A 23589-nucleotide genomic window follows, 5' to 3' on the forward strand; every position below is an offset into this window, starting at 1 on the left:
AGGGGGCGGGACTTCCGGCGGCGGCCCTAGATCTAGAGGGCGCAGTGGCGAAGAGTCGTCGCTCTTGCCGAGAGTCGTCTTTCGTAGCCGCACGTGTCCGCCGCCGCCTCTGCCTCCGCTGCAGAAATGCTGCCGCTGCTGCGCTGCGTGCCCCGCGTCCTGGGCACCGCTGTCGCTGGCATCCGCGCCGCCGCGCCCTCCCTGCCGCTGCTGCAGCCCGCGTCTAGGCCGTGCGCCCGGCCCTTTGGGCTGCTGAGCGTGCGCGCGGGGTCGGTGCAGTTGCCCGGTCTCCTGCGGCCTTGGGGGCCCTGCGGCTGCGGCTGCGGCGGACTGCACACCGAAGGTAAGACTCGTGCACGTGGGCCGAGGGCGTGAGGGGCCAGGGCCTGGGTGGGGTGGGGAATCCGGGACGAGGAGGTGTAGACCACGCGTGGACAGCCCGGAACCGCCCCTGAAGTCCAGAACATTCTCCCACTGATCGGTGACCAGCGGGTTAAACCCACGCGTGATCGCGTTTCCCGTCTTCCCCCACCTCTGTTTTACTCTGCGGGGAGAGATGCTGTAAAGAAGCCCTGGAGGCCGACTCTATTCTCAGTCTCTCGAAAATGGAACTTTGCGAAAGCCCAAGGTCGCGGTTGGGAGTAGTGTGGTGTTGTCTGTTGGCAAGTGAAAGAGGGTAATGGCGAATTTTTCTTACTTTATTTGGAAACGTGGTAAGGAGTTCATTGTTGGGAATCACTTTACCAGAATGCGAGCTCAGCTTCCCACTGATAGCTTACGGCATTTTTACAGATGAGGAAACTGAGGCTTAATGGATATGAGTTGGGTTAAGTTCCCAGAGCCACCGTTAATAGCAGAAGTATTAGAAACAGCCCAAATACAGGTCTCTGGTTGTAGTAACCTGGGTCATTTTCCGTTTTAGACTGATTGGCTCTTTCTGTAACTTATTTCCATTGTAGGGGACAAAGCTTTTGTTGAATTCCTCAATGATGAGATTAAGGAGGAAAAGAAGATACAGAAGTATAAGTCTCTTCCCAAGATGTCTGGAGGTTGGGCGCTGGAAGTGAATGGGACAGAAGCCAAATTAGTGCAGAAAGTTGCTGGAGAAAGGTAAGTACCAGGGGCCTATGGACTCCAGGGAACCAAATCCATGACCCTGCAGGACCTGCCCTGACTTATCCACAACAGCCTTTAGTTAAGGTAGGTACTTAACAGACATGTGGTTTCCGAGAGATTGTAGGATTCATTTGGATAATTTCGTAAGCTCCAGGTCGTTCATTCACTGCACACTTACGTGCTGTGGTAGTTAATACGGAGATGGTAAGCAAGTAGCACCGAAGCCAAGTCGCTGGGAGCCTACTGGACCAGTAGAGGCGTCAGTCGCTAAACCCTTGCTGGTGAGGGAGGCTATGCCTTGCCTAAATCTATGCACGCAAATTCAGAAGTTCTGACAGCACCGACAGAATCTCAGATTTGCAACACTGACTTACTATACTACAGGCTCTGGCTGAGGAAAACAAAGCTCCTACTCTGTTTATAGTTGAGAAAGCAAGATAAGGGTGAGGTTGCCGTGTAGTAAGGGTCACCATGAGAAAGATGGGAAGACTTTGACCTGCGTAAGCTGTTTGTGATCTACTTTGAGTGAATTTTTGTATATGCTGTGAAGTAGCGTTCTGGGTTTTTTGTTTTGTTTTGGTGGTGTAGTGTTTTTCCCTTCACAGGTCAATCATGTATTCTGTAACGTGACCTAAACCACTTTCCTGGGATAAGTCGTAGGCAGTTTGGGGCCATTATAAGTAATGTTCTAATGAACATAACTGCATTTCTGTGCCCAGGCGTCAGCTTGGTCCACACTGTTGCAGATTAGACAGATTTTGTGGCTGAACCTCAAACCTCAAACCGGCAAGGCAGCCAGTTAGCACAGCTCCAGAGGGGAGTGGCTACAGTGCACTGTTGTCTGCAACCCAGCAGTGCTCGTTCCAGATCTCTCAACTTTAGATTCAAATTTTGGAATGTGATACGTCAGGTGAAGGTTCTTGCAACTGAAGATCGTCATTAGTTGGTGTTTGTGGCCTGCTTTGTGATTATAAAACTTCCCACAACTGCTCTGAGGAATGAGCCTGTCCTGCAGCATGTTCTTTTATTTTTTTGGCGGTGCCCTGTGTCTTGCAGGATCCTAGTTCCCCATCCAGGGATTGAACCCAGGCCACGGCAGGGAAAGCGCTGAGTCCTAACCACCGGACCACCAGGGAGCTCCCCAGCAAGTGTTGCTCTTTGTGAGGCCCCCCTCCATGGGGCCGGGGCTGCTCTCCATCCTCAGCTGATGCCACAGCCCTCCAGCGCTCCTTTTTCCCTTCCTCTCGGGCAGATTTTCTTCTAATGGAGAAAAGCGTTTAAAGGAGGCTTCTGCCCCCTGCCTCCAGCTACTCAGCTGCTCAGCACTGGAAGGTGCCCTGGAAAGACGAGGGTGGCGGTGTCAGTTGGCTGTGGCCAGGAGGTGGCCAGTGGACACAGGTTGGCAGTGAGCCCTGGATGCCGGCCTGGTGACAGGAGCCCCCACATGACTGTATTTGGCTGAGGAACAAGTGCCTAATTGACTTCCAGCAGCCAGCACATAGTAGGCCCACTTCAGACCTGCTGAATCTAGCTGTGGGTGGGATGCAGGCACCCATTTTGGAAGTTCTGCAGATCAGAGGTGCATTGTTTCAGCAGCATTTTTAACTGTAGCAAGCCTCAGTATCTACCCCTGACATCCTCTGTTGTGTTTTCTCTTGCCTTTCTAGGGTCACCGTCACTTTCAACATTAACAACAGCATCCCACCCGCATATGATGGGGAGGAGGGGCCCTCTGAAGGGCAGAAGGTTGAAGAACAGGAGGCAAGTCTGTAACACTGTGACCAGCCTGTGCCGCCGCCTTCCCACGGGCTGTTCTGGGGGCCTGCAGAAGGAGCATTGGTTTTTGTTTTGTTTAAATTCTCTTAGCACTAGGAGAGAAGGCAAAGGACAGCCATCCTTGGGCCTTTTCTTGTAGAGCACCAGAACTGATAATTTGCCCTGTGTTCACTTAATAGAGAGGAATTGAAACTGTCTTAACCCTTCCCATGATCAGGAGGGAAATTATCATTTGGAGTGTTTCCAAGTGAGGAGTGCTCTCACACGTCCCAGGCAGGGGCGTCAGAGACTTCGCCTTAAGGTGCTGCCCTTCTTGCTTGGACCTGGATGGTGCTCAGTCTTCAGACATTTTAGGAAGCAGTGTGCCCAGCCTAGAAACCAGCCAGTGTGAGGGCCACAGGGTCCCCAGGCTTTCTGGCTGGGTTGGCATGGTATTGTCTCACGACCCAGCTCAGCTCCCTGGAGCGCTGGCCCAGCACTAGGACCGCCCCGCCCCCAACACACACACTGGCTGGCTCACCCTCAAAGTGGGGGTTGCTGTGCTTTAGGCAGAGGCACCAGCCTCCGGTCCTGGGCTGTAATAGAGGCAGATCCCGAAGCAGCTGGGAAGGGATTTTGGAGCTTTAGGCCAGCTTTGTAGTGTATGGATGTAGAAAAAGGCCACTCTCGCTGGGGCTGGAGTTCAGAGTTCCTGATTCTAACCTTGTAGAATTAGGTTAGAACCTAGTACGTATTAGGTTCTAATATGTAACCCTGTATGTTCTTTAAACAAGTAGCGTGGCTAATAGAAGTGAAATGCTGTACTAAATATATGATACTCTGCCATCCAAAACATAGTCTACGACTCCAGAAAGGATCCACAGGGTGGGTTGAGCCCAGTCTGTCTGAACAAGCTGGTACATGGCTTTAATACTCTGTGTTAAAAGATCCTAGGCTCCTTATTTGGGAACACCATAGCGTAGCAGTGGCCATCAGACCCCCTGAACTGAGACCTTCGGTCCAGACCCCTGCCAACAGAGACATTTACTGACTCGTTCTTGTTTCCCCAGCCTGAATTGACGTCCACTCCCAATTTTGTGGTTGAAGTTGTAAAGGATGGTAGCAACAAGGCCCTTGTGCTGGACTGTCACTTTCCAGAAGATGAGGTATGTAGAGTGGAGTGCTGGCAGCCCTGGGGACAAGGAGGGCCTCCGGGGACCTTCCTGGTCCCATTTAGCTGATACTAACATTTTCTAGCTTAGACCAGCAAAACTGGGAAGACTGGGGTGGGGGTGGTGAGGGAGCAAGGTTAAAATCTGAGTTTCAAGCTATAAATAGTCCCTATTCTTTGCACGAGTCTGGCTTGTCCTGGGAAACCTTTCAGTTTTCCCCAAATATTGTCTCTTGTCAGATTGGACAAGAAGAGGAGGACCAGAGTGACATTTTCTCCATCAAGGAAGTGAGCTTTCAGTCCACTGGCGATTCTGACTGGAAGGACACGAATTACACGCTCAGCACAGATTCCCTGGACTGGGTGAGTGCTCGATAAGGTGATGGTGCCCTTGGGCCTTGCAGGGGAGGGTCTAGTCCAAGGCCACACAAAGAAGCATCTTAATAAGTGTCTCGGGTGCCGCCTTCTATTTTTTTTTTTTTAACCAATGTTTCTCCTTTTAGGGCTTATACGACCACCTAATGGATTTCCTTGCGGACCGAGGGGTGGACAACACTTTCGCTGATGAGTTGGTAGAGCTCAGCACAGCCTTGGAGCACCAGGAGTACATTACGTTTCTCGAAGACCTCAAAGGTTTTGTCAAAAGCCAATAGAGAAGACGAGCTGCCAAACACCTTAATTTTACGGCAGGCGTTGGCCAGTGAAGCCAGACCCACGTGCTTTGAAATGGTTTTCATCCCGATATCATGGAAAGTAATTCAATATTAACTTATTTCTGTTGCCACTGATTTACCATTTATTCTCTACAAACCTGTTATTTCTAGATTTTTGTATAACAAAATGATGGACAATAAAATCTCCAAGGTGATTGGTCTTTTCTATTTCTACTCCTTCCCTTTCAACCTGCATTACGAAACACAAAGCAGAGAAAACTTTGAAACGTTTTAATACAAAATAAGTTATAAATGAAAGATTTGTATTTACAAGGCCTCTTCTCAAGACAGAACTTGTTTCCAACCCAGTAGATCGTGTGCATCAGGGTTGGCTCTAGAGGATCACAGCCCAAGTATCACAAGCCTGAATTTAAATAGAAAAAAGTTAGCTTAAATTATATTCCAGTTACAAAAGCAATCTCAATATGTGGTTAAAAGTTGCAACCAGTAATGACATTTATGCTGCTCCTTCCACAAGCTGGGCTGCCTCTGTCCCTCCCCTTTCGGGGAATGACTGGCCTTTTTAACTGAAGTGACTTCACTTTTCTATGCAAGTAAAGTTCCTCAGAGAATAAACTGCATTTTTAAACATTTACCTCTTTGTAAGCTATTTCTACCAGGGTGGGAATAAAACCAACCACCGACCCGCTTTTACCACTGGGTCCTGTGGGAGGCGTACCAGACAGCTCATGAGAAGACTGGGCTTTTCCTCTGTTCCTTCAGTGACGGAAAATGCCGGCGTGTGGGGACAACATGCACTGTGCTCATTCACGCTGTCTTCTAAACAGGCGCGAAACTTTTGCTCTGTCACCTCTGGAGACTGAAAAACAGAAAAGTTAAACTACAAGCTAACCTCAGTCGTCTCATAGTCAACAGGCTGAAAATCCCGATTCCTCACACCATCCTGTAACTGGCTTGCTGTGATGGCCTGATTCCTCGGACCTTTAGAAACGCTCACGATCATGCTGAGAGGATCTCTTAAATAACGTCCATCTGACCGCCTCTCCAGATGGACCAGCGCTCTCCACTCCTGCCCTGAACACTCATGCTCACCGCACCAGGAACGCCCAGGGCTGGGAGGCTTCCCAGCCTCCCTGTGTTTCTGCCTCTACCAGCCAAGTGTATCCTTAACCAAGAGCCAGTGCTGCTTGGTCCTACCTCTGTGCTAACTGAACTTGCTATTGTAACTGACTGACTTAATTATCTACTATGTAAACCAATGAAATAAGAGAATGAAACAAAGTTATGTTTTTGTGATAAGTGGAATATTGAAGGAACAGTCAAAAAGATGAGTCCCTAAAAAAAAAAAGGTGTTGAATTAGGTAAAAGATGGGGAGGAAAAATCCTGAAGTGCACTCAGCTTCTTGATGCACTTACAGAAACAAAACAGGAAATGCTAGACTATGCGCTTTAAGAGCAGTTTATAAAAAACAAAAAAAACCCTCAGCTCTCCAATCAGCAGAGCCTCGCTCAAGGACTGGCAAATAAGTGTAAGTTTAAAACTTCCTATAAAATGTTTCATTTGTATAACTTACCACTTCAACGAACTGGCAGACTTTTAGCCACATCATGTCAGATAAGAGGGGTCCTATATTTTAAGACCACTGACATACAGCTGTGTCTTCATATATGGAAAATTTTTATGTAAATCAGATACAAGTGTTTCCAGTTCTAAACTGGGCTTTCTATAAAGCTCTTAAGCAGTGGTACATTAATAAGTACCTCACAGATATGCTGTCTGTATTCTCACCATGGATGACTGCAAGCTACCAGTGTGAACTGAACATGAAGTTGGGAAGAGGTGTGTGCAGAGGTGACACGATCTGTGTGAGGAACACTCACATGAGATGGGATGTACAGGCCACACTGACACATGACCACACCGCTTGCTATTCTCAGATTGTACCTGGAAGCAGAATTGGGATCCCAGAGCATTACGGCCAGCAGACCTGGATCCCCCAACCTTCCCATATAATAGATTTGGGGGGAAATTCCACTCACCTTGGAGTGTGGGGTGGGAACAAATAATGCTGAAAAGGTTGTGAAAACTCTTACTTTGTACACACAGGACAGATGAGGGAGTTTGCTTCCCACTCAGCCAGCATGACGCTGAGACACTTTTCATCAAACTGCAAGCTCTTCTCGTACTCACTGATGATGGACTGTTCTGCAAGGCAAAGGACAGCTGGCGTGTTTCACCGCACGTCACCTGGGTCGCCCTGTCCTGAGTGCTAAGCTTCACTTTCAAAGGCACCATCCACACGAGAAAAATGCGGGCAAAATCACACTACCAATCACTAGATATTTACTGCTCAGGCTTCATCTTGTTGGATCTTTCCCCTCCTGTCTGTCCTCTCCTTGTGAAGTGATGAGGCTAAGAGACAAAGAGACAACTTTCACACCCATCTCCAGAGGCCACAGGGGCAGAGATGGAAGAGTGGCAGGGTCCCAGGGGCGGCTGGAGAACGCGGACGCTGACGGCTTCGGACGCCAGGCCCACCTGGCTGAGTCTAAGGTGAGATGTTCGCCAGTGTCCACAGACTCAGGCTCTGTGTTGTTCAGAACGTGTGTAGCAAACATGCAACAAGCCCTAGTACTTAGTAGGCCTGGGGTACAAAGATGAAGAAGGCTGGTCCCTGCTCTTGATGAGCTCACCATCTAGGCTTCGGAGCAGGGGTCAGCAAACCACAGCCCACAGGCCATTCCAGCCCACCTAACGTTTTTAATTTTTAAAACATTTTTGGCCATGTCACAGGGCATGCAGGATCTTAGTTTCCCGACCAGGGATTGAACCCGTGCCCCTGCAGTGGAAGTGTGGCGTCTTAACCACTGGACCGCCAGGGAAGTCCCCCACCTTCCATTTTTTTAAGTAAAGTTGTAATGGAACAGCCACGCTCATTTGGTTTATGTGTGGGCTATAGCTGTTTTCACACTACAACAGCAGAACTAAGTGGCTGCAATAGCCTGAATGTTTACTATCTGGCCCCTCACAGAAAGTTTGCCAACCTCTATTCTAGAGGGTTCCTTAGGACTGAGTGTGGCGGAACACAGCAAATTCTTATCACTGCAGGTTTTTAAATTAAATATACCCCAAGAGAAATATTTAGTGAGTCCTGTGTTTCACCACTAAGATAGGTTTTGCAGGCGAGGGTAAAGAGAAAATCAATCAAAAAGAAAAAAGAATTAAAATCAAGGAATATACAGTCTAACTGGAGTCAACACACCAATCATTAATAACTAACGTTTGCATAGCACTATGTGCCAAATGCTGTTTTAAGTTCTTTATATATATTAACTTCTTCACTACTACTTCCTTATTTTAAAGATGAAGAAACAGGCACAGGGAGATTAAGTGCTTTGCCCGGCGCCACACAAGTTAAAGTGGTAAAGCTGAGAAGTGAATCTTAGCAGTCTAGGCCAAGAGTTCATGCTCTTGCGTCCTCAAGATAATAGCTATTGTGTATTGAAAACTTCCTATATGCCAGGCACTGCTCGAAGTCTACACATATTATTTAAGCCTACAAATAGTTTTGTAGTTTTACAGAGTCAAGTCTGTTATCTCTAACAGATGATAAAAACTAAGCCTAATCAAGATAGGGCTATGTGAGATAAATGACTTAATTATATAAGGTGCTAACTTATGCACTCTGTGGTGCTATGATTCCGCAGGAAGGGGACGCTCACAAGACCCTGGGGAGTCAGTAAAGAAAAGATACAAGAGAAGGTACTTAAATTAGGTAGCGCAAGAGATCTGATCATGCACTATCCTGTAAGGTGACAGGATTACTACCAATCTATTAACAGAGAGGTACTGTCGCATAGAATAGACACGGGAACTGGATTCACAACACTGACTTTACTTCCCAACTCCACCACCAGCTGTGCAACCTGTGTTAGACACCACTCTCTTCTGTCTCACGCTACCTGGTAGGGGCATCATAAGGAGAGAACCATAGCATGGAAGGAGAGGTCTGAGCACAAGGCCTGGAAACAATGACTATTATTATTGGGAAGACAGACAGCCAAGACCTTAGAGGAAAAACAGAGACTTCTAGACACTCGACTGAAGATGGAAATAATGAGTTAAAAACATTCTGTTCAGAAAAATGCATCAGCATTAGAGCAGCTAGAGATATAGGCAGGAAGAACTATTCTTAGACTTCACCTTGATCAATCAGCTCCTGTTGGATTTCCTCCAGCACGGCCAGGTCCAGCGGCTCCTCCAACTGCAAGAGAAAGTAGGGTCAGCAGAGGTTTGAAGTTATGATCAGCTGGCAAGACCCACAATGATTCACACTTGGAGGCTGGCTTGAAGAACACAGATTTAACTGAGGAAATCAACCCAGTCCTTCTGTAGAATGTGCCGACAATGCGGTAATGTGGCCATGCTGAGAAGGGCATCAACAGATGATTAAACCAGCCAGTGACAAAATAATGGTACCACATTTGGGGGAGACAGTATAGGGTAGCAGCTAAGTATATGGCTCTGCTAAAGCTCTGTGACCATTAGAAACTTCCTAACCTCTGTCAACCTCATTTCAGGCCTCTGTAAAGTGGGAATAAAACCCACCTGAGAGGGTTATTGTGCGCACTCATTGTGATTATGTAACTCAGACATTTGGCACAATGTAGGACGCGTAGAAGGCACCAAAGAACGCCCCTTTATTACAGAGAGCCTTGATGTTCCCAAAGCAGTTTCCCACACGTTTCTTATACTGTCCTCACAACACCGACAACATTATCTTCTTCATCTTACAAATGGGAAAACCGAAGCTCAAAGAGGCAGAGTTAAGAGTCAGCAGCAAAACCAGGATCAGAATTCCAGAGCTACTGACTTCCAATCCAGTGCTCTTCCTGATACATGGTAAATGGTCTCCTATCCACACCCAGTTCCTAACCCTGCCTGAAATTAGCACAAGAAAGTTCCTGGAGACCTTTTTAAAAAGGGAGATTCCTGGCTCAGGCCTACTGAAACAAAAGCTCCAGGGGGGCAGCCAATGAGTGAAATTTCTTTCTTTTCAGTTTCAGAAGTGATTATGATGCAATGATGCAGCAGGTCGACAGCCCGGTATTTATGAACCATTAATTAATCTAGAAGAGTCTAACGTTAAAGGTAGAAGAACCTGGGTGAAAGGCCGTTAGAATCCTGATCGGGGGCTGGAGGGTGGATGGGTTTAGAGGACTTGGGGAAATAGGCAGAGAGAGGACACTGGCATCCTTGGTGCTAAAAACACATATCCCAGCCTGACCTGAGCCAAGGCCTCTGGCCGGCTCTCCGCCGACTGCAAAGCATTCCACTCTTCTTCCATCACCTCCTGCACTAGAAAGGTGTTCTGAGCTCCTCCTGACATATTGCCTCCAGCCTGGCGATATTTGTTTAGGAGCCTGTCCCGGCTGTTTCTCATTCTCTCCAGGCATCCCTTGGAAGAAGGAGAAAGAGGTGAGGGGGCAGAAAAGGCAATTCCGTCAAAAACAAACAAACAAAAAACACCTCTTAGATTAGTTGTTAAAACATTAAAGGAATTTTATAGACACAGAATTTCAACTCTAATCCCAACTATTGTCATTTTGGCACCTTCCTCTCCAGCCCTTATCCACGTGTAGATGGGTGAAATTACAATGCTTGGGTCACGTATTTCCAGATTGACATATTTCATAGTCTATCTTTAATGCTAGCTTGCTTAATGGTTGGCTGATAATAGCGCAGCATCCACTGTGCTAACAGGACACTTAGTTTGCTTCCTAATTCTTTTTTTTGTGTTTTGTTTTTAAATAAATTTATTTATTTAATTTATTTATTTTTGGCTGCATTGAGTCTTCATTGCTGCACACTGGCTTTCTCTAGTTGTGGTGAGCGGAGGCTACTCTTCGTTGCGGTGCATGGGCTTCCCATTGTGGTGGCTTCTCTTGTTGCAGAGCATGGGCTCTAGGCACATGGGCTTCAGTAGTTGTGGCACGTCTGCTCAGTAGTTGTGGTCCACGGGCTTAGCTGCTCTGTGGCATGTGGGATCTTCCAGGACCAGGGCTTGAACCCATGTCCCCTGCAGTGGCAGGCAGATTCTTAACCACTGCGCCACCAGGAAGTCCCGCTTCCTAATTCTTGCTACTCTCGATATGATGCTGGTAGCCGCCATCCTGTACGATGTTTCTCAACTTCAGGCAATCGTGTCCCCTAGGGGACATGTGGCAATGACTGGAGACATTTTTGGTTGTCACAGCTCTAGCTGTAGGATTATTGACATCTAGTAAGTAGGGGCCAGGGAGGCTGCTAAACATTCTGCAATCCTAGAACAGCACCCCACAACAAAGAACTATCGTCTTCAAAATGTCAAGAACCAGGATTGAGAAATCGTGCTGTCGACAGTCATTTCTAGCATCAGATTATTTTCCTGGGATATATCCACTACTTCAGAGATTACTAGAAAGACAGGCTATAGTACTTACAGGAACCAGACTGAGCTCAGGATAGGTCAGAACTGACCGTAGGCTACAACCCTGCTAAGACTTAGTGACGGAGGCTCAGAAGAAATAGTTTGGAATAGGAAGAGTAATAATTTCCGGGATTAGAAATAATGTCTAATTATTCTATTCCTCTGTGGAATAGACATAACGTCTCTCTCGCTTGCGGTGAGTGTACAAGGTGCCTCTCTGGTGTCCACCAACCCGACATCAGCGGGTGATGGTGGTGCCACCGTAGAGATGTAGCGGTGCGGTCGCGATCACACATCACACGGAAAGCAAACCCGAGTCCAAAAGGAAGGCTTCCTGGGCCCGGCCCGGCCCGGGCAATGCCACACCCAGAGGAACAGAAACTCCAGGAAGTGGCCGGGTGGTGGCCGAGGCCCGGACCTACAGGCGAGAGGCTCGGGTTCCAGGTCCACCTCCACGGACACCTGCTTCACCCGGCGGGGCTGAGAGAAAAGCACGGAGGAGAGCGGTTGCCGGGACGGACTAGGGGAGTGACGACAGCCCGGCCAAGGCTTTCGAAACCCCACACTCACCTGCCTGAAAGCCTCTTTCCAAGGCGGCGAGCCCACCAGTTTATACAGCGAGCGATGCCGAGACCCTGACCCCTCTGCCATCTCCTTTTCGCGGGAGTCGCCGCCAGAAGGCCCCGCCCCCGGGGCGCGTGCAGAATCCTGGGAGTTGTAGTTCTTGGGTGCTGGTCGCACCAGATCGTAGGGAATTCTGGGAAGCGTTGTCCTTCCGGCCGGCCCCACTCGGAGACAGGCTTGGACAATCCCAGAATGGGTGACTAAAGAAGTGCCATTTATGGGCTTCCCTGGTGGCGCAGTGGTTGAGAGTCCGCCTGCCGATGCAGGGGACACGGGTTCGTGCCCCGGTCTGGGAGGATCCCACATGCCGCGGAGCGGCTGGGCCCGTGAGCCATGGCCGCTGAGCCTGCGCGTTCGGAGCCTGTGCTCCACAACAGGAGAGGCCACAACAGTGAGAGGCCCGCGTACCGCAAAAAACAAACAAACAAAAAGAAGTGACATTTGTGAGGTCTGCCCAACCTGGATTGAGGGAGGTAAGTCTTGAGGGAAGGTTTTAGATGTTTAGGTTTATCCAGGTGGAGGTGTCCTATAAGCAATCTGATACACGGGTCTCAGGAGCTTTACCCCCAGCTACTAGACTTCCCGCAACCCCAAAGCTTTCTCTAAGCAGGCACTGGCATGTTGAACTTCTCGTCCCGCCCCCTTTGGCTTCAGAATAGGCTTGACTGGTGATTGGCTTTGCTTTGGTAATGACGCTACCTGATGGGCTGGCCTCACCTTCGCCCCGCCCCTCCCCTAGCCCTGCTCGGGCTTCCGGGCTCCCTGCTCGATGACTGGCCGAAGCAGTGGACGGCTGGAAGCGAATTGGCTGCCCTCAGCGGCGGGCTGAGCAACTGGGCTGTCGAGAGCTGTTGGGCCAAGATGGCGGCCGCCGAAGGAGCCGCGGGAGACGGTGAGCTGTGGCAGGCCTGGCTCCCTGACCATGCCGTGTTCTTGCGGCTCCGGGAAGGACGGAAAAACCAGAGCCCAGCCGCAGCCGAGAAGCCGGCTTCTTTGCCTTCGCCGCCGCCCCTGCCGCCGCACTTGCTGACGAGAAACCTGGTCTTGGGCCTCGGCGGAGAGCTCTTCTTATGGGACGGAGAAGGCAGCTCCTTCTTAGTCGTGCGCCTTCGGGACCCCAGCGGCGCCGGTGAGGAGTCCTCCCTCTCCCAGTACCAGGTACGGCCAGGCTGATCTGGAAAGTGACCCTCAGCTGGGATCTGAAGGAGCGTTTACGTCCCCTTCCCATCCTGGCTGGTTTTCGTCTGCTGGGAGGGGCGCTATGCGAGGGTGAGCAGACGTCCTTTTGGGGGGCGTCCAGCTGCGACTGGAAAAGTCATTTTCATTCGCTGTAGCGTGGCCGCAGAACCTTTTGAACTCTCCCTACTTATATTTCACTCCTTCCACGTATGTTCGTTGACTCTGACACTGCGCCGGATACTGTTATAGGAACGCCTGCGCTCCAGATGCTTAAATTCGCGGGGTCTGGGAGGAAGGGAGAGACCGGGGAGTAACAGTAAAACATCTGTGGCGCAGGTGCTCTGAAGAAAAACAAAGCAGGGGTAAGAGGCTTAAGAGTGTGGGTGCACTCGCTCTTTTTAGGAGGTTGGGCCCGAGAATCCGATGTCATGACGTCACGCTCATAAAATAATAGGGACAGTCCTAACTTTCTCTTGGGGTTGTTGAGAGCATTACGTCGGGTCGTTGATTTGAAAGCAACGAGCTTCTTGCCTGACATGGAGGAGGAATCCCCTGTTCGCTCTTTCAAAAAATTGGGCCATCTCCAGAGTTGAAAGGGATTTTTGCTGGCTTCTTGAGAACAGCATGCTCCAACAGCATGTGAAAGTAGGTGTGATCAGAAAGTACTACAGACTTCTGTGATTAAACATTGCTTTATGGAAGCGTTTATTTGTAATAAGCCGATTCGCGTCTTTTAAAGATTACAAAATAAGAAAACTTGGCCCCCATTCTAACATACGGCATACATATGTCGTGTGCCGTTGTTTGATTCTTGCTGATGAGAAATGATTTGAATAAGGTGCTGGCATTGTTTTTGCAGTTTTGAAAACAGGTCACAAGCCCACAAACTACTGACTGTAAAATTTTAGCTATAAGAGTAAGTGTTAGATGCTCGGCACACAGTATTGACAATAGCACCCTATATTGCTAGGCAGAATTTAGCAGTCATGATTAAATTATTTATACTTGTTAATTTATTGTCTGACTTCTTTTCTGGAGTGCAAGCACCAAGGCAGGGGCTGTGTCCGCCTTACTTAGTTTTGTATCCCCAATACTTCAGTGTGCTTGAAACATATAAATCCTCAGTACATATTGATAACTGTCTGAATGACCTTCAGTCCTCCAAATGTCAAAAACTCAGAGATAGACAAGGAAGCAGTTTAGCATGAATTGCAACTTTCAGTGAAATGAAAACATGAATAGCAACCTTAAAAACCAAACCAAATCAAACAAAAAAACAAACCAAACAAAAAAAGCCCACGTAAATTATGTGATTATCACAGGTGACCTAGGTAATTAGATTAGATTGTATGCATAACAGGAGAAAGGTGGTCTGATTTGAGGTAGATCATTAGAATCAAATAGGAAGAAGATGGGAAAAGAAGGGAAGAACCACTGGAGAAAAAAACAGTTTGATTAGAATCAGCAAAGGGCAGCTAAGAACAAAAACAAAGAAACTTCAGACTTACATCAGGAACAATTGAAATCACATTATATTCAACAGTCTTGTCTAAAAATTTTGATTTAGGGTGATTCTCTATACATAAGGATAAGCAATACATTGGTAATCTCATGGTTTATTACTGAAAATAGAAAGAAAAGAAAATGGGAATTGAGACGCTCATGAGCGAAGAAATAGAAGTACTTTTTTTTTTTTTGAGGGCATATGAGACAAACAGCTTAACAGAATCCCCTGAAAATATCACTGTTCAATGTCAAATCTGCTTCGGTAAAGCAGTATTTTAGTTGCAGAAGCTCTTGAAGCCATTCTCTATCTTATTGTACTATTTATAACAGTAATTATCATTTCTAGTACTTATGAGTTCTTCATTTGTCTGGTCATTAAAACATATATTGAGAGTTAGTTAGCAGCATGCCATAAACTATGCCAAAGATACAGAGAGGAAAGACACAGAGCTCAAGTAATTCATAGTTGTGTGGGATGAGCAGGTAAAAGGATAATTAGAATGCAGGGTGATAAGTACTATTATAGAATTATCTAGGGTGTGCTCTAGGAGTACAGAAAAGATGCATTAGTTCCTGGCCAGAAGGTCAGGGATATTTTCTTGGGACGAAAGTGCGTAGGAACTGAGTCTCCAAGAATGTTTTAGCCAGCTAAAAAAGAAAAATGAGGGCATTGCAGGAAGAATAGTTGTACAGAGACACAGAGACATAACAAAGTATGATGATTTCCCAAAAATACAAGTTAATCTGATTGGAGTATAAAGTACAGGTGGGGAATGGTGGAGATTTGACGCTGAAGTGGTAGTCTGGAGTTTGATTGTAAAAAGGGAATTATATGTAGTATTTGTCAAAGTAGGAAAACCTGGTGCATTTTATATAATATTCCAATCTAAATAGTTAAAAAATATTTCATCAGGTAATGGCTGAGGTGCTAGTACTTACCCAGAATGTTTCATTAAACTACAGTTATAGAAAACTAAAGTGGTGCTGTGCTTTCAAGTAACTGCCGTATATATTTGCATTAAAATTAACTATTTTGACTAGTTTGCTTTAATTTTCAGAGATTGCTTTGCATAAATCCACCCCTGTTTGAAATCTATCAAGTCTTGTTAAGTCCAGCACAACATCATGTAGCACTTATAGGAATAAAAGGACTCATGATATTAGAATTACCTAAGAGGTGGGGGAAGAATTCTGAATTTGAAGGTGGAAAATCAACAGTGAATTGTAGGTAAGTTGTATTTCCATTTAGTGTTTATCTGTATAATTTTGTAATACATGCAAAAAATTGCTTAAGACCAGTGGTTCTTAAGGTATGTTTACTCTGCTACTATTGAAACATCATACTCCAGATGGTCTGCACACTGGCTTCTTGTGATAATAGTGTTTACAGTATATGTGGGGTTGTACTTTTATTCTGCCTAAATTATCACATTGCTGTCTCATTGGAAGTCAGGCTGTTTTTTCAAGTAGGTTGAAATAAGATGTTTTAAAAGCAGTTATTAACTGTGAGCCAGACAGTTTTCTCATAAGTGTAACTAAGTTTTATTGTTGTATTTTTTTCTTTTCCAATTAATCCTGAAAAATGAGAGTCTGAAAGATCTGAAAAGAATATAAGGTAGAAACCCATCTTTAGCTCCACAACTCATAGGTTGGGCCTCCTTAAAAATGTTTCCTTTTTAAATCTGTTTCCTCATTTCCACAATAGGAGTGATAATAGCTGCCCTTGTAGTTTCCTTACAAAGTTACTAAAAGGATCAAGTAAGATACTGTATGTAAAATCACTTGTAAAGTACAGTATAATATACTCTACAGTTTAGAAAATATTTTAATTTTGATTCTTTGATGTTGGTTGGTAGATGCTTTAAATGCTGTCTCAGCAAGATTTATAAGAAAGGAATTTGAAGGAAAGAAGAGCAAAGAGTGTTAAGATAGGTTTTCGTTTAGAAGCTTTTTCATCCAGGTTTTGGGAAATTGCTGTCTTTATTTTAGCACCACTCCCGTTGCTGAGAGATTTTTCACCAGTTCTACCTCTCTGACTCTAAAGCATGCTGCCTGGTATCCGAGTGAGATGCTGGACCCCCACATAGTGCTGTTAACATCAGACAATGTAATAAGGTACATTTTTTTCTTACAGCTTTGTGAGTGGGAAGATTCTCTTTCTGGTTGCCAGTTAATAGCTCAGAGTACCACTAAATGGGTCAGTAGATGTTGGAAAGCTTTATCTGATGGCTGTCGTTACCCATTCTCAATCGTGTAAGAATCGTCCAGCTGCCCTAACTTACGTGCCTTAATTACTGTTATTCCCTCTCAACTGGTCCTACCTCCAGTCTCTACTTTCCCAATCTGACCTATTAAGATAATCTCCCTAAAGCTGTTTTCACTGTGTCACTCTTTTGGAGGTAATGTAGCATAGGGGAAAGATAATTTAATTGGGAATTGAGAGATTTGAGTTCTTGTCCCAGTGCCACTTCTGTCTTTGGGATGTTAAAAACTTGGGCACCTCAGTTTCCAGTTTGTCAAATGAGCAGGTTTCATCTGATCATTTACTAAAGCCCCTTCCAGGTTTTGCATTGTATGATTAAATGCCCTAATCCTACAGAGATCTCTATTATCAGTTAACTTTCTGGATCTGCCTTATGTAAAAAGTTTGTTGGGTAGACTGACTGATGTACAGATACCTGCAGTTTTATTTTTTCTAATCACTGCTTTGACTGTGCTCTACCAAATCTTCTTTTACTGCTGAATGGTTGATCCTTTAAGGGCTTCTTACACAGATCTTGTAGATTTCTGGTTACTTTTAGTTATTAAAACTTAGTCTGTTCAGTTTAAAACTCTGATCTCAAATCCACTTCAAAACTATATCCTGGTCCTATCACAGGTCAGACCTTGAGGGATCTGAAATGAGTGGGGAGGGCATGATCTGCTCTTTGACTCTTCTTTCTACCCAAGCACCTTGAGGTAGGGGGTGAAGTGTAAGGCGGAGAGCTGTTCCTCCTTCCTCTGGGTCTGACTCCTCAATGGTGGGGTAAAGAGAGTGTGCTAGCTGAGGCATACATCCTACCTAACTGGTTGTCCATCAGTGGAGGGCAGGGGGCATATCCCTCCTGGTTTAATCTAGTTCCCTCAGCTGCTAGTGGCCTCCATTGATGTGATCGTCTCTGCATAGATGGGTGTGTGGTTTTTTCAGGGGCAGTGTTTGGCCTTCAGCTCCCTCCATCACTCAGGAGCTCTGTTTCCCATTGGCTCTACCAACTGTCCATGCCCTGAACCCTCTGATGGAATATCCCTAAACTTGGTATCTCCTGCCTTCTCGACCTAACCGTTGTGGTTTTTCGTATGGAGCCATGGTAACTGCCAAGGTCTTCTTCCCTGCCCTCCAAGGGCTACAGAACTGGGCATACTACACTATAGTCCTTTCTTATGTTGTCCCAGCCTACCTCCTTCAGAAATTTCCATACTTGGAGTAGATACCATAGAGTGTTCTCATGCCCCCAACCCTAGGATATGACATGTCAGAATCACCCAAGAATTCCCTTGCCTTGGTGGCCTGTAGTTTTTGACAACACATCTGGCATTCAGCTAGAAAATGAGATACCCGTTTCCCCTTATTACAGGTACCCCTAAATCTGGCTGGTTCTTTTAGGGCCTTTCCTACCCACCCATTTGGTTCTGCAGTTGGGGGTAAAGAAAGAAGGAGGACCCTCACATTCCAGACATCGTACCATACTCTTAAGGACTCTTGACACCTTCTGTCTTTTGTAAGCTGGAAAAGGAGATTGTGAGGAGATAGTGTAGGTCTAGGTCTTCCTCACATTAAGCCCTAAAGGAGGTATCTGGCCTCAGTTATTAAAGATTCCTTTTAAAATATTGGGTATTTAACACTTCTCTTTTCCTAAGCTTTGACCCTATTGACAGTTTCAGGGCAACAAGAAACTCCCACTCAGTGCCCTGTTGCATTTACTTTTCCTTTCACTGTTCTGCATTACAATTTATAGGACTTATTTGTATTTTGAAGTCAGTAATGCTTGTAGGCAGCTAGGAAGACCACAATGAATGGTGTGTTCAATTGGATCGAATGTTCATTAAAAACATTTATTAAATGACATTCTATTGATAATGGAACAAACTAAGTTTAAAAATTCTTTGTGGGATCAGACAAAATAAGTGATTAACTTGATAAAGACTTTAAGAGGGATTTGGATTTCTAATAATGATATTACTGGCCTTTAAAATTTTTTTTCTCCTTTTAACAATAGCCATATATGCTGTGAAAAATTTTTATTATTATTATTATTATTTTAGCCACGCTGTGTGGCTTGCGGGATCTTAGTTCCCCGGCCAGGGATCGAACTTGGGTCCCTGGCAGTGAGAATGCAGAGTGCTAGCCACTGGACCACCAGGGAATTCCCCCCAAATTTATTTTAAATTAAAATGATTTTGGTAAAAAAAATTCTTTTAGTTTTATACTAACCTCTTGAGAAAGGAGGGAAGACATTGTGTCTTTATATAACACAAATATGCACAAATTGCAGGCTAAAAGTCACCCACGGTGATACCAGCTGGCCAGTGAGAAATGGTTTCTTCCCTGATGAGATTGGGTTCCTCATAGGCAGAGACAGATGGGTATAACTGGAGGGAAGCTGGCAAACTTAGAGGCAGTAGTGAGATGATTAGACAAGGTGAATATGGCTAAGGACTGAGGTGTGGTGGTTGGGGAAGGCTGATGAGGCATTTTGCTTAGAGTAGAGAACATTTCTTCATGCCCCAGGGAAACCTTCCTCTTATGTTGTTATGGAACAAATGAAGTAGGCTACTTTGTCAGTAACAGCAAGATCTTTGGCAGATGGTTGTGATAACTGGTAGGAAAATTCTCAGAAACTGACTAGATGGAAAGGAAAGAGGAACTTTGGGAAATGAAAAAGAATTTTAAGTACTGGCTTTCTTCTCTTTTGATTGCTAGGATTTACTCTCTACGTGAGCCCCAGACACCCACTAAGGTCATTGTACTTTCAGAAGCAGAAGAGGAAAGTCTAATACTCAATAAAGGGTAAGTTTTTATTTGTGTCATGAAATTTTTAAAAATTAGTTTATCGGGATTATAAATGCAATTTTAGCAGATTGCAAGATTTTCCAAAAGTGCCTTTAGCATGCTTTCTGGTAATGTGAGAAATAAACAAAAATAGGCGATATGAATATGTAACGAGAAGTTACAAATCTGAATGTCACTATAACTACTAACTTGGTCTTTTTTCAAGAAAGTTCAAAAATGTGAATAGCTGAAATTTATTCCCTGTTGTATCTTGAATAAGAGAATGAATTATAATATTGCAAAGTTACAGCAGAGGTGGAAGGTGAGAGTGTTGGGCTGGAGGCCTGCCAGCTGTTCACTCAGTGTGGATGGGCAGATTGCTGGACCCCCAGCACCTAGTACCCCAGAAGCAGGAGCAGAACGTAGAGAGCCCTTCTGATTCTCCTGTGACCCTGGCTTCTTTTATGTTTTCTTACCCACTACAGGGGCAAGCTCCTGGCTACTTTGACCACTAACAGAATCACCCTTTGAACTTACAAACCCCATTCCTCTGGCCTCTTGATCAGTCTTTCCGGTGATTACCACACATGATCACCCACAGTGTGTGCATGTAGAGAGAAGCCTTTAGTAGCAGTATTTCTGGAAGTTCCATTTAGTTCTTTTCATGTCTCCATGATGGTCATATCTAATAATCTTTATTTTTGTTTTTCTAACCGTTATTCCTTTGAATATTTTATATACAGCTATTCTGTATGTGACAGTTTCAATATCTGAAGCCCTGGGGAGGTGGGGATCTAAATCTGTGTGTTCTTCCTCCTGCCCCATGATCATGGTTGCTTCGTCCTGTGATTGCTGATCTCTCGTTGTGAACTTATGTTTACTTGATCTTAATGTTTTGAAATGTTGAGAGCCTGAGTTGGGGGTGTGTTCCTCCAGAGAGAAATTCCATCTGCTTCTGCTAGGAGTCAGAGGTTGCCACCAGCCTGGAGACCACTTTAATTCTCTTTAATAGTCCCACAACTGAAAGTTTCAGTCAAATGATTTTAATGTCTTATAGCACCAGCTCGTTAACCTCACATCCAGCCATCTCCACAGTGGGGAAATACCTGCCTCTGCGAGTTGATAGGTCCTGTTCTGGTGTCGGCAGTGAGTTTCCATTGCTTTCCAACCTCCTTTGCCAGGCACCCTGTCCAGATGAGAGGCCGTAGAGCAAACGCAGTAGTTAAGAGCTTTGGCTCTGGCGTCAACACCTGGTGGGTTCCAGTCTCAGCTTGTCAGCTGTGGCGTCTGGGCAAGTTATTCAGTTGCACTAAGCGTCATTTCCATGACTGTATATTCCATGAATATGAAAAGTAGTGACCACTTAATTGGATTATTGTACAGAATAAATGAGATCATGCATAAAAAGTGCTTAGAATGGCACAGAGTAAGTACTCATTAATTGATACCTACTACCATTATTAGAAATATTACTATATTTATTAAGTTCCAGTTAAGTTTGGATGGCTTGGTATTTAAGTCTCTTTGAAATAACTGCTTTGTCTTTTTGTTTCCATTCATTGTCTTAATTTTTTAGTTTAACTCAGGCAGTTCTTTTATTCTGGATTTTGGGATTCCTCATTTTTTGCCTCCTGAAACCATATACCTTTCCATGTGATAAAGAAACTAAGATATATGGTACCTATAACAGCTTGGAATGATGCTGACTTTCTCAGCTATATGAAACTGTGGTTTTATTTTAACCATATTCATTAACCTTGTGTTAAACTGGAATCTTTTTGAATAACAAACTAAATTTTAAAATACAAAACAGCATGTTTTATCATTTGTCTTTCCTGATTATAAAGGTAATGTAAATTTGTTGCGGAAAATTGGGAAAACTAAGAAAAGTATTAAGAAGAAAATGAAGTATTTTAAAATTTCCTGTAGTCTGTCCTCAGCATAGCAATCAGAGTGCTACTTTTCGGTATAAATCAGCTCATTCTGCTTCCCTGCTCTCCGCACTCCATTGATTTCTGCCCGCTGACTGCAGCCCTCCAGCTCAGTCCTCCCAGGCTCTGAGCTCCAGCCACTCAGCCTCCTTGCCATTCCTCAGACACTCCTGCCACCGCCCTCCTTGGTCTTTGCCTGTGTCCTTCCTTCTGCCTGAACTGCTCCTTCTCTACGTGACCACAGACTCGCTCCCTTACTTCTTTCAAATCTTTGCTCAAATAGCACCTTATCAGAGTCTTTCCCAGATCACCTAAAGCAGCACCTCCATCAGTACTCTCTTCCCCTGCTTTATTTTTCTTCATAACGTCATATTCTGGCTCTGTGTTATGTGGTTGGCTTCTCTGTGGACGTCTCTCTCGTTAGAGGGGGGCCTTTGTTCAAGTCACTGATGTTTCCCAGAACCACAGGCACTGAGCGCTTAGTAATATTTAGTAGATATTCGTGGACTGAATGCCTCCTGTTGCTTAGAGATAACTCGATATCTTTATGTGTTTTCTTCCTGTTTCTTTTCTGTGTTTATGCATGTCTGTATGTGTGTATTTTTACTGTTTGTGTGATTGTATATTTCAACTTTACATAATTTTATGGCCTACTTTCATTGAATTTTATGAGAATTTTCCAATGTTGTTTAACATTCTTCATTATCACAATTTTTTGTCTTATCACTCCATTGAATACAAATTCAATCCCCACCTGCTGTTATTGAACATTTTATTTCTGTTTTCGTTTCCAACCAGTTGGTTTTAAAATCTCTTTTCAGAAGGGCCTACACCGCATCTCTAGGAGAGACAGCAGTTGCATTTGACTTTGGGCCGTTGTCAGCAGTCCCGAAGAACATATTTGGACAAAAAGGCAAAGATGAAGTATTGGCTTACCCCCTGTACATCTTGTATGAGAATGGGGAGACTTTCCTTACATATGTTAGTCTGTTGCACAGGTAAGCTGAGGAGGTAACCCACCTGAAATGAAAGCCCAGCTTGTGCTCCAGTATAGATTGTCATGGTTGCACTTGGGGTCTGTGTTTTTGAGTTTCTGGAAGTATTGCAGCCTTTCAAGGCTGGCTTGCATATTTTGAAGAGAAAGTTGATACAGATCATTTGACTTTTCATTTCCTCGTATTATTTGGGTAAGTTCTATAGAATTCGTGGATAATCACTTAAGACTGGATTTGTGTTCACAAAGGATAGTCAATCAAAAAAGTATTTACAGATGGTCCCCACCTTAGTCAGACTTATGATTTTACGATGGTGCAAAACCAGTATGCATTCAGTAGAAACTGTACTTTAAATTTTTAATTTTGATCTTTTCCTGCGCTAGTGATATTCAGTTGATACTGTCTTGTGATGCTGGGCAGTTAGCACAGCTTCCAGTCAGCCACACGATCACAAGGGTAAACAACTGATATACTTACAGCCATTCTGTTTTTCACTTTCAGTACAGTATTCAATAACTTCCATGAGATATTCAACACTTTATTATAAAATAGGCTTTGTGTTAGATGATTTTGCCCAACTGTAGGCTAATGTTAGTGTTCTGAGCACATTTAAGGTAAGCTAGGCTAAGCTATGATGTTTGGTAGGTAAGTTGTATTAAACGTATTTTCAACTTAAAATATTGTCAACTTAACAATGGGTTTATTGGGACGTAACCCCGCTGTAAGTCAAGGAAGATCTGTATCATGTATCTTATGTGAACAAGGCACCATGGGGATGGTTAGACATGGTTATCTGGTATCTTATGTCCCAGTTGTGGGGAAAAGACATACATAACCATGGAAAGATAATGACTCGTACTGCATTAGTGGCGCATAATAAGAACCCAGAGGAAGGAGAGATGATTCTGACTGAAGAAGTTAAGGAAATTTTCATAGAGAAGGACTGATGTCATATGAGACTTAAGGCTTTAAAGCAGGATTAAATGAAGCATCAAGGAAGGGTAAGACCATTTTAGTCACAAGAGCAGCATGAAGTCAAGTATGAAAACAGGCAAGTGCAAATGTTGTTTAAGGTCCAATGATTAGACACTTGGGGCTGGAGCAGAAGATTCAGGTAGGGAGCGTCTAATGATAAAGCT

At 44.8% G+C, this 23589-nt stretch overlaps 3 protein-coding genes across 5 annotated transcripts in view; 2 read left to right on the forward strand and 1 right to left on the reverse strand.

Moving 5' to 3' along the window:
• The first annotated feature begins 25 nt into the window (after nt 1-25).
• C1QBP (complement C1q binding protein) lies at nt 26-4770 on the forward strand. Its single transcript, XM_059998050.1, has 6 exons — nt 26-343; nt 960-1110; nt 2784-2877; nt 3942-4037; nt 4283-4405; nt 4546-4770. The coding sequence occupies exons 1-6, from the start codon at nt 127-129 to the stop codon at nt 4693-4695; spliced, it is 831 nt and encodes a 276-aa protein (XP_059854033.1). The 5' UTR covers nt 26-126; the 3' UTR covers nt 4696-4770.
• A 213-nt stretch (nt 4771-4983) lies between these two features.
• Nucleotides 4984-12116, reverse strand: RPAIN (RPA interacting protein). 3 transcript variants are annotated; one of them, XM_059998047.1, is made up of 7 exons: nt 11757-12116; nt 10005-10175; nt 8921-8981; nt 6811-6922; nt 6598-6661; nt 5435-5575; nt 4984-5119 (listed from the first exon to the last, which is right to left on the reverse strand). In XM_059998047.1, exons 1-7 carry the CDS (start codon nt 12114-12116, stop codon nt 5090-5092), a joined length of 939 nt encoding a protein of 312 aa, XP_059854030.1. In that variant the 3' UTR covers nt 4984-5089. The 3 variants fall into 3 exon arrangements, with proteins under 3 accessions (XP_059854030.1, XP_059854029.1, XP_059854031.1); XM_059998046.1 differs by having other exon boundaries at nt 5076-5575; XM_059998048.1 differs by lacking the exons at nt 4984-5119; nt 6598-6661 and having other exon boundaries at nt 5440-5575.
• A 32-nt stretch (nt 12117-12148) lies between these two features.
• NUP88 (nucleoporin 88) overlaps nt 12149-23589 on the forward strand; it is a 30394-nt gene continuing 18953 nt past the window's right edge. Inside the window, exons 1-6 of the mRNA XM_059998045.1 lie at nt 12149-12283; nt 12465-12968; nt 15554-15723; nt 16485-16610; nt 19456-19542; nt 22277-22453. Coding sequence (XP_059854028.1) covers nt 12513-12968; nt 15554-15723; nt 16485-16610; nt 19456-19542; nt 22277-22453 — 1016 coding nt within the window. The 5' untranslated portion in view covers nt 12149-12283; nt 12465-12512. The remainder of the gene's footprint in view (nt 12284-12464; nt 12969-15553; nt 15724-16484; nt 16611-19455; nt 19543-22276; nt 22454-23589) is intronic.

The sequence above is a fragment of the Delphinus delphis genome, chromosome 19, assembly GCF_949987515.2.
Source record: "Delphinus delphis chromosome 19, mDelDel1.2, whole genome shotgun sequence".
Taxonomy (NCBI): Eukaryota; Metazoa; Chordata; class Mammalia; order Artiodactyla; family Delphinidae; genus Delphinus; species Delphinus delphis.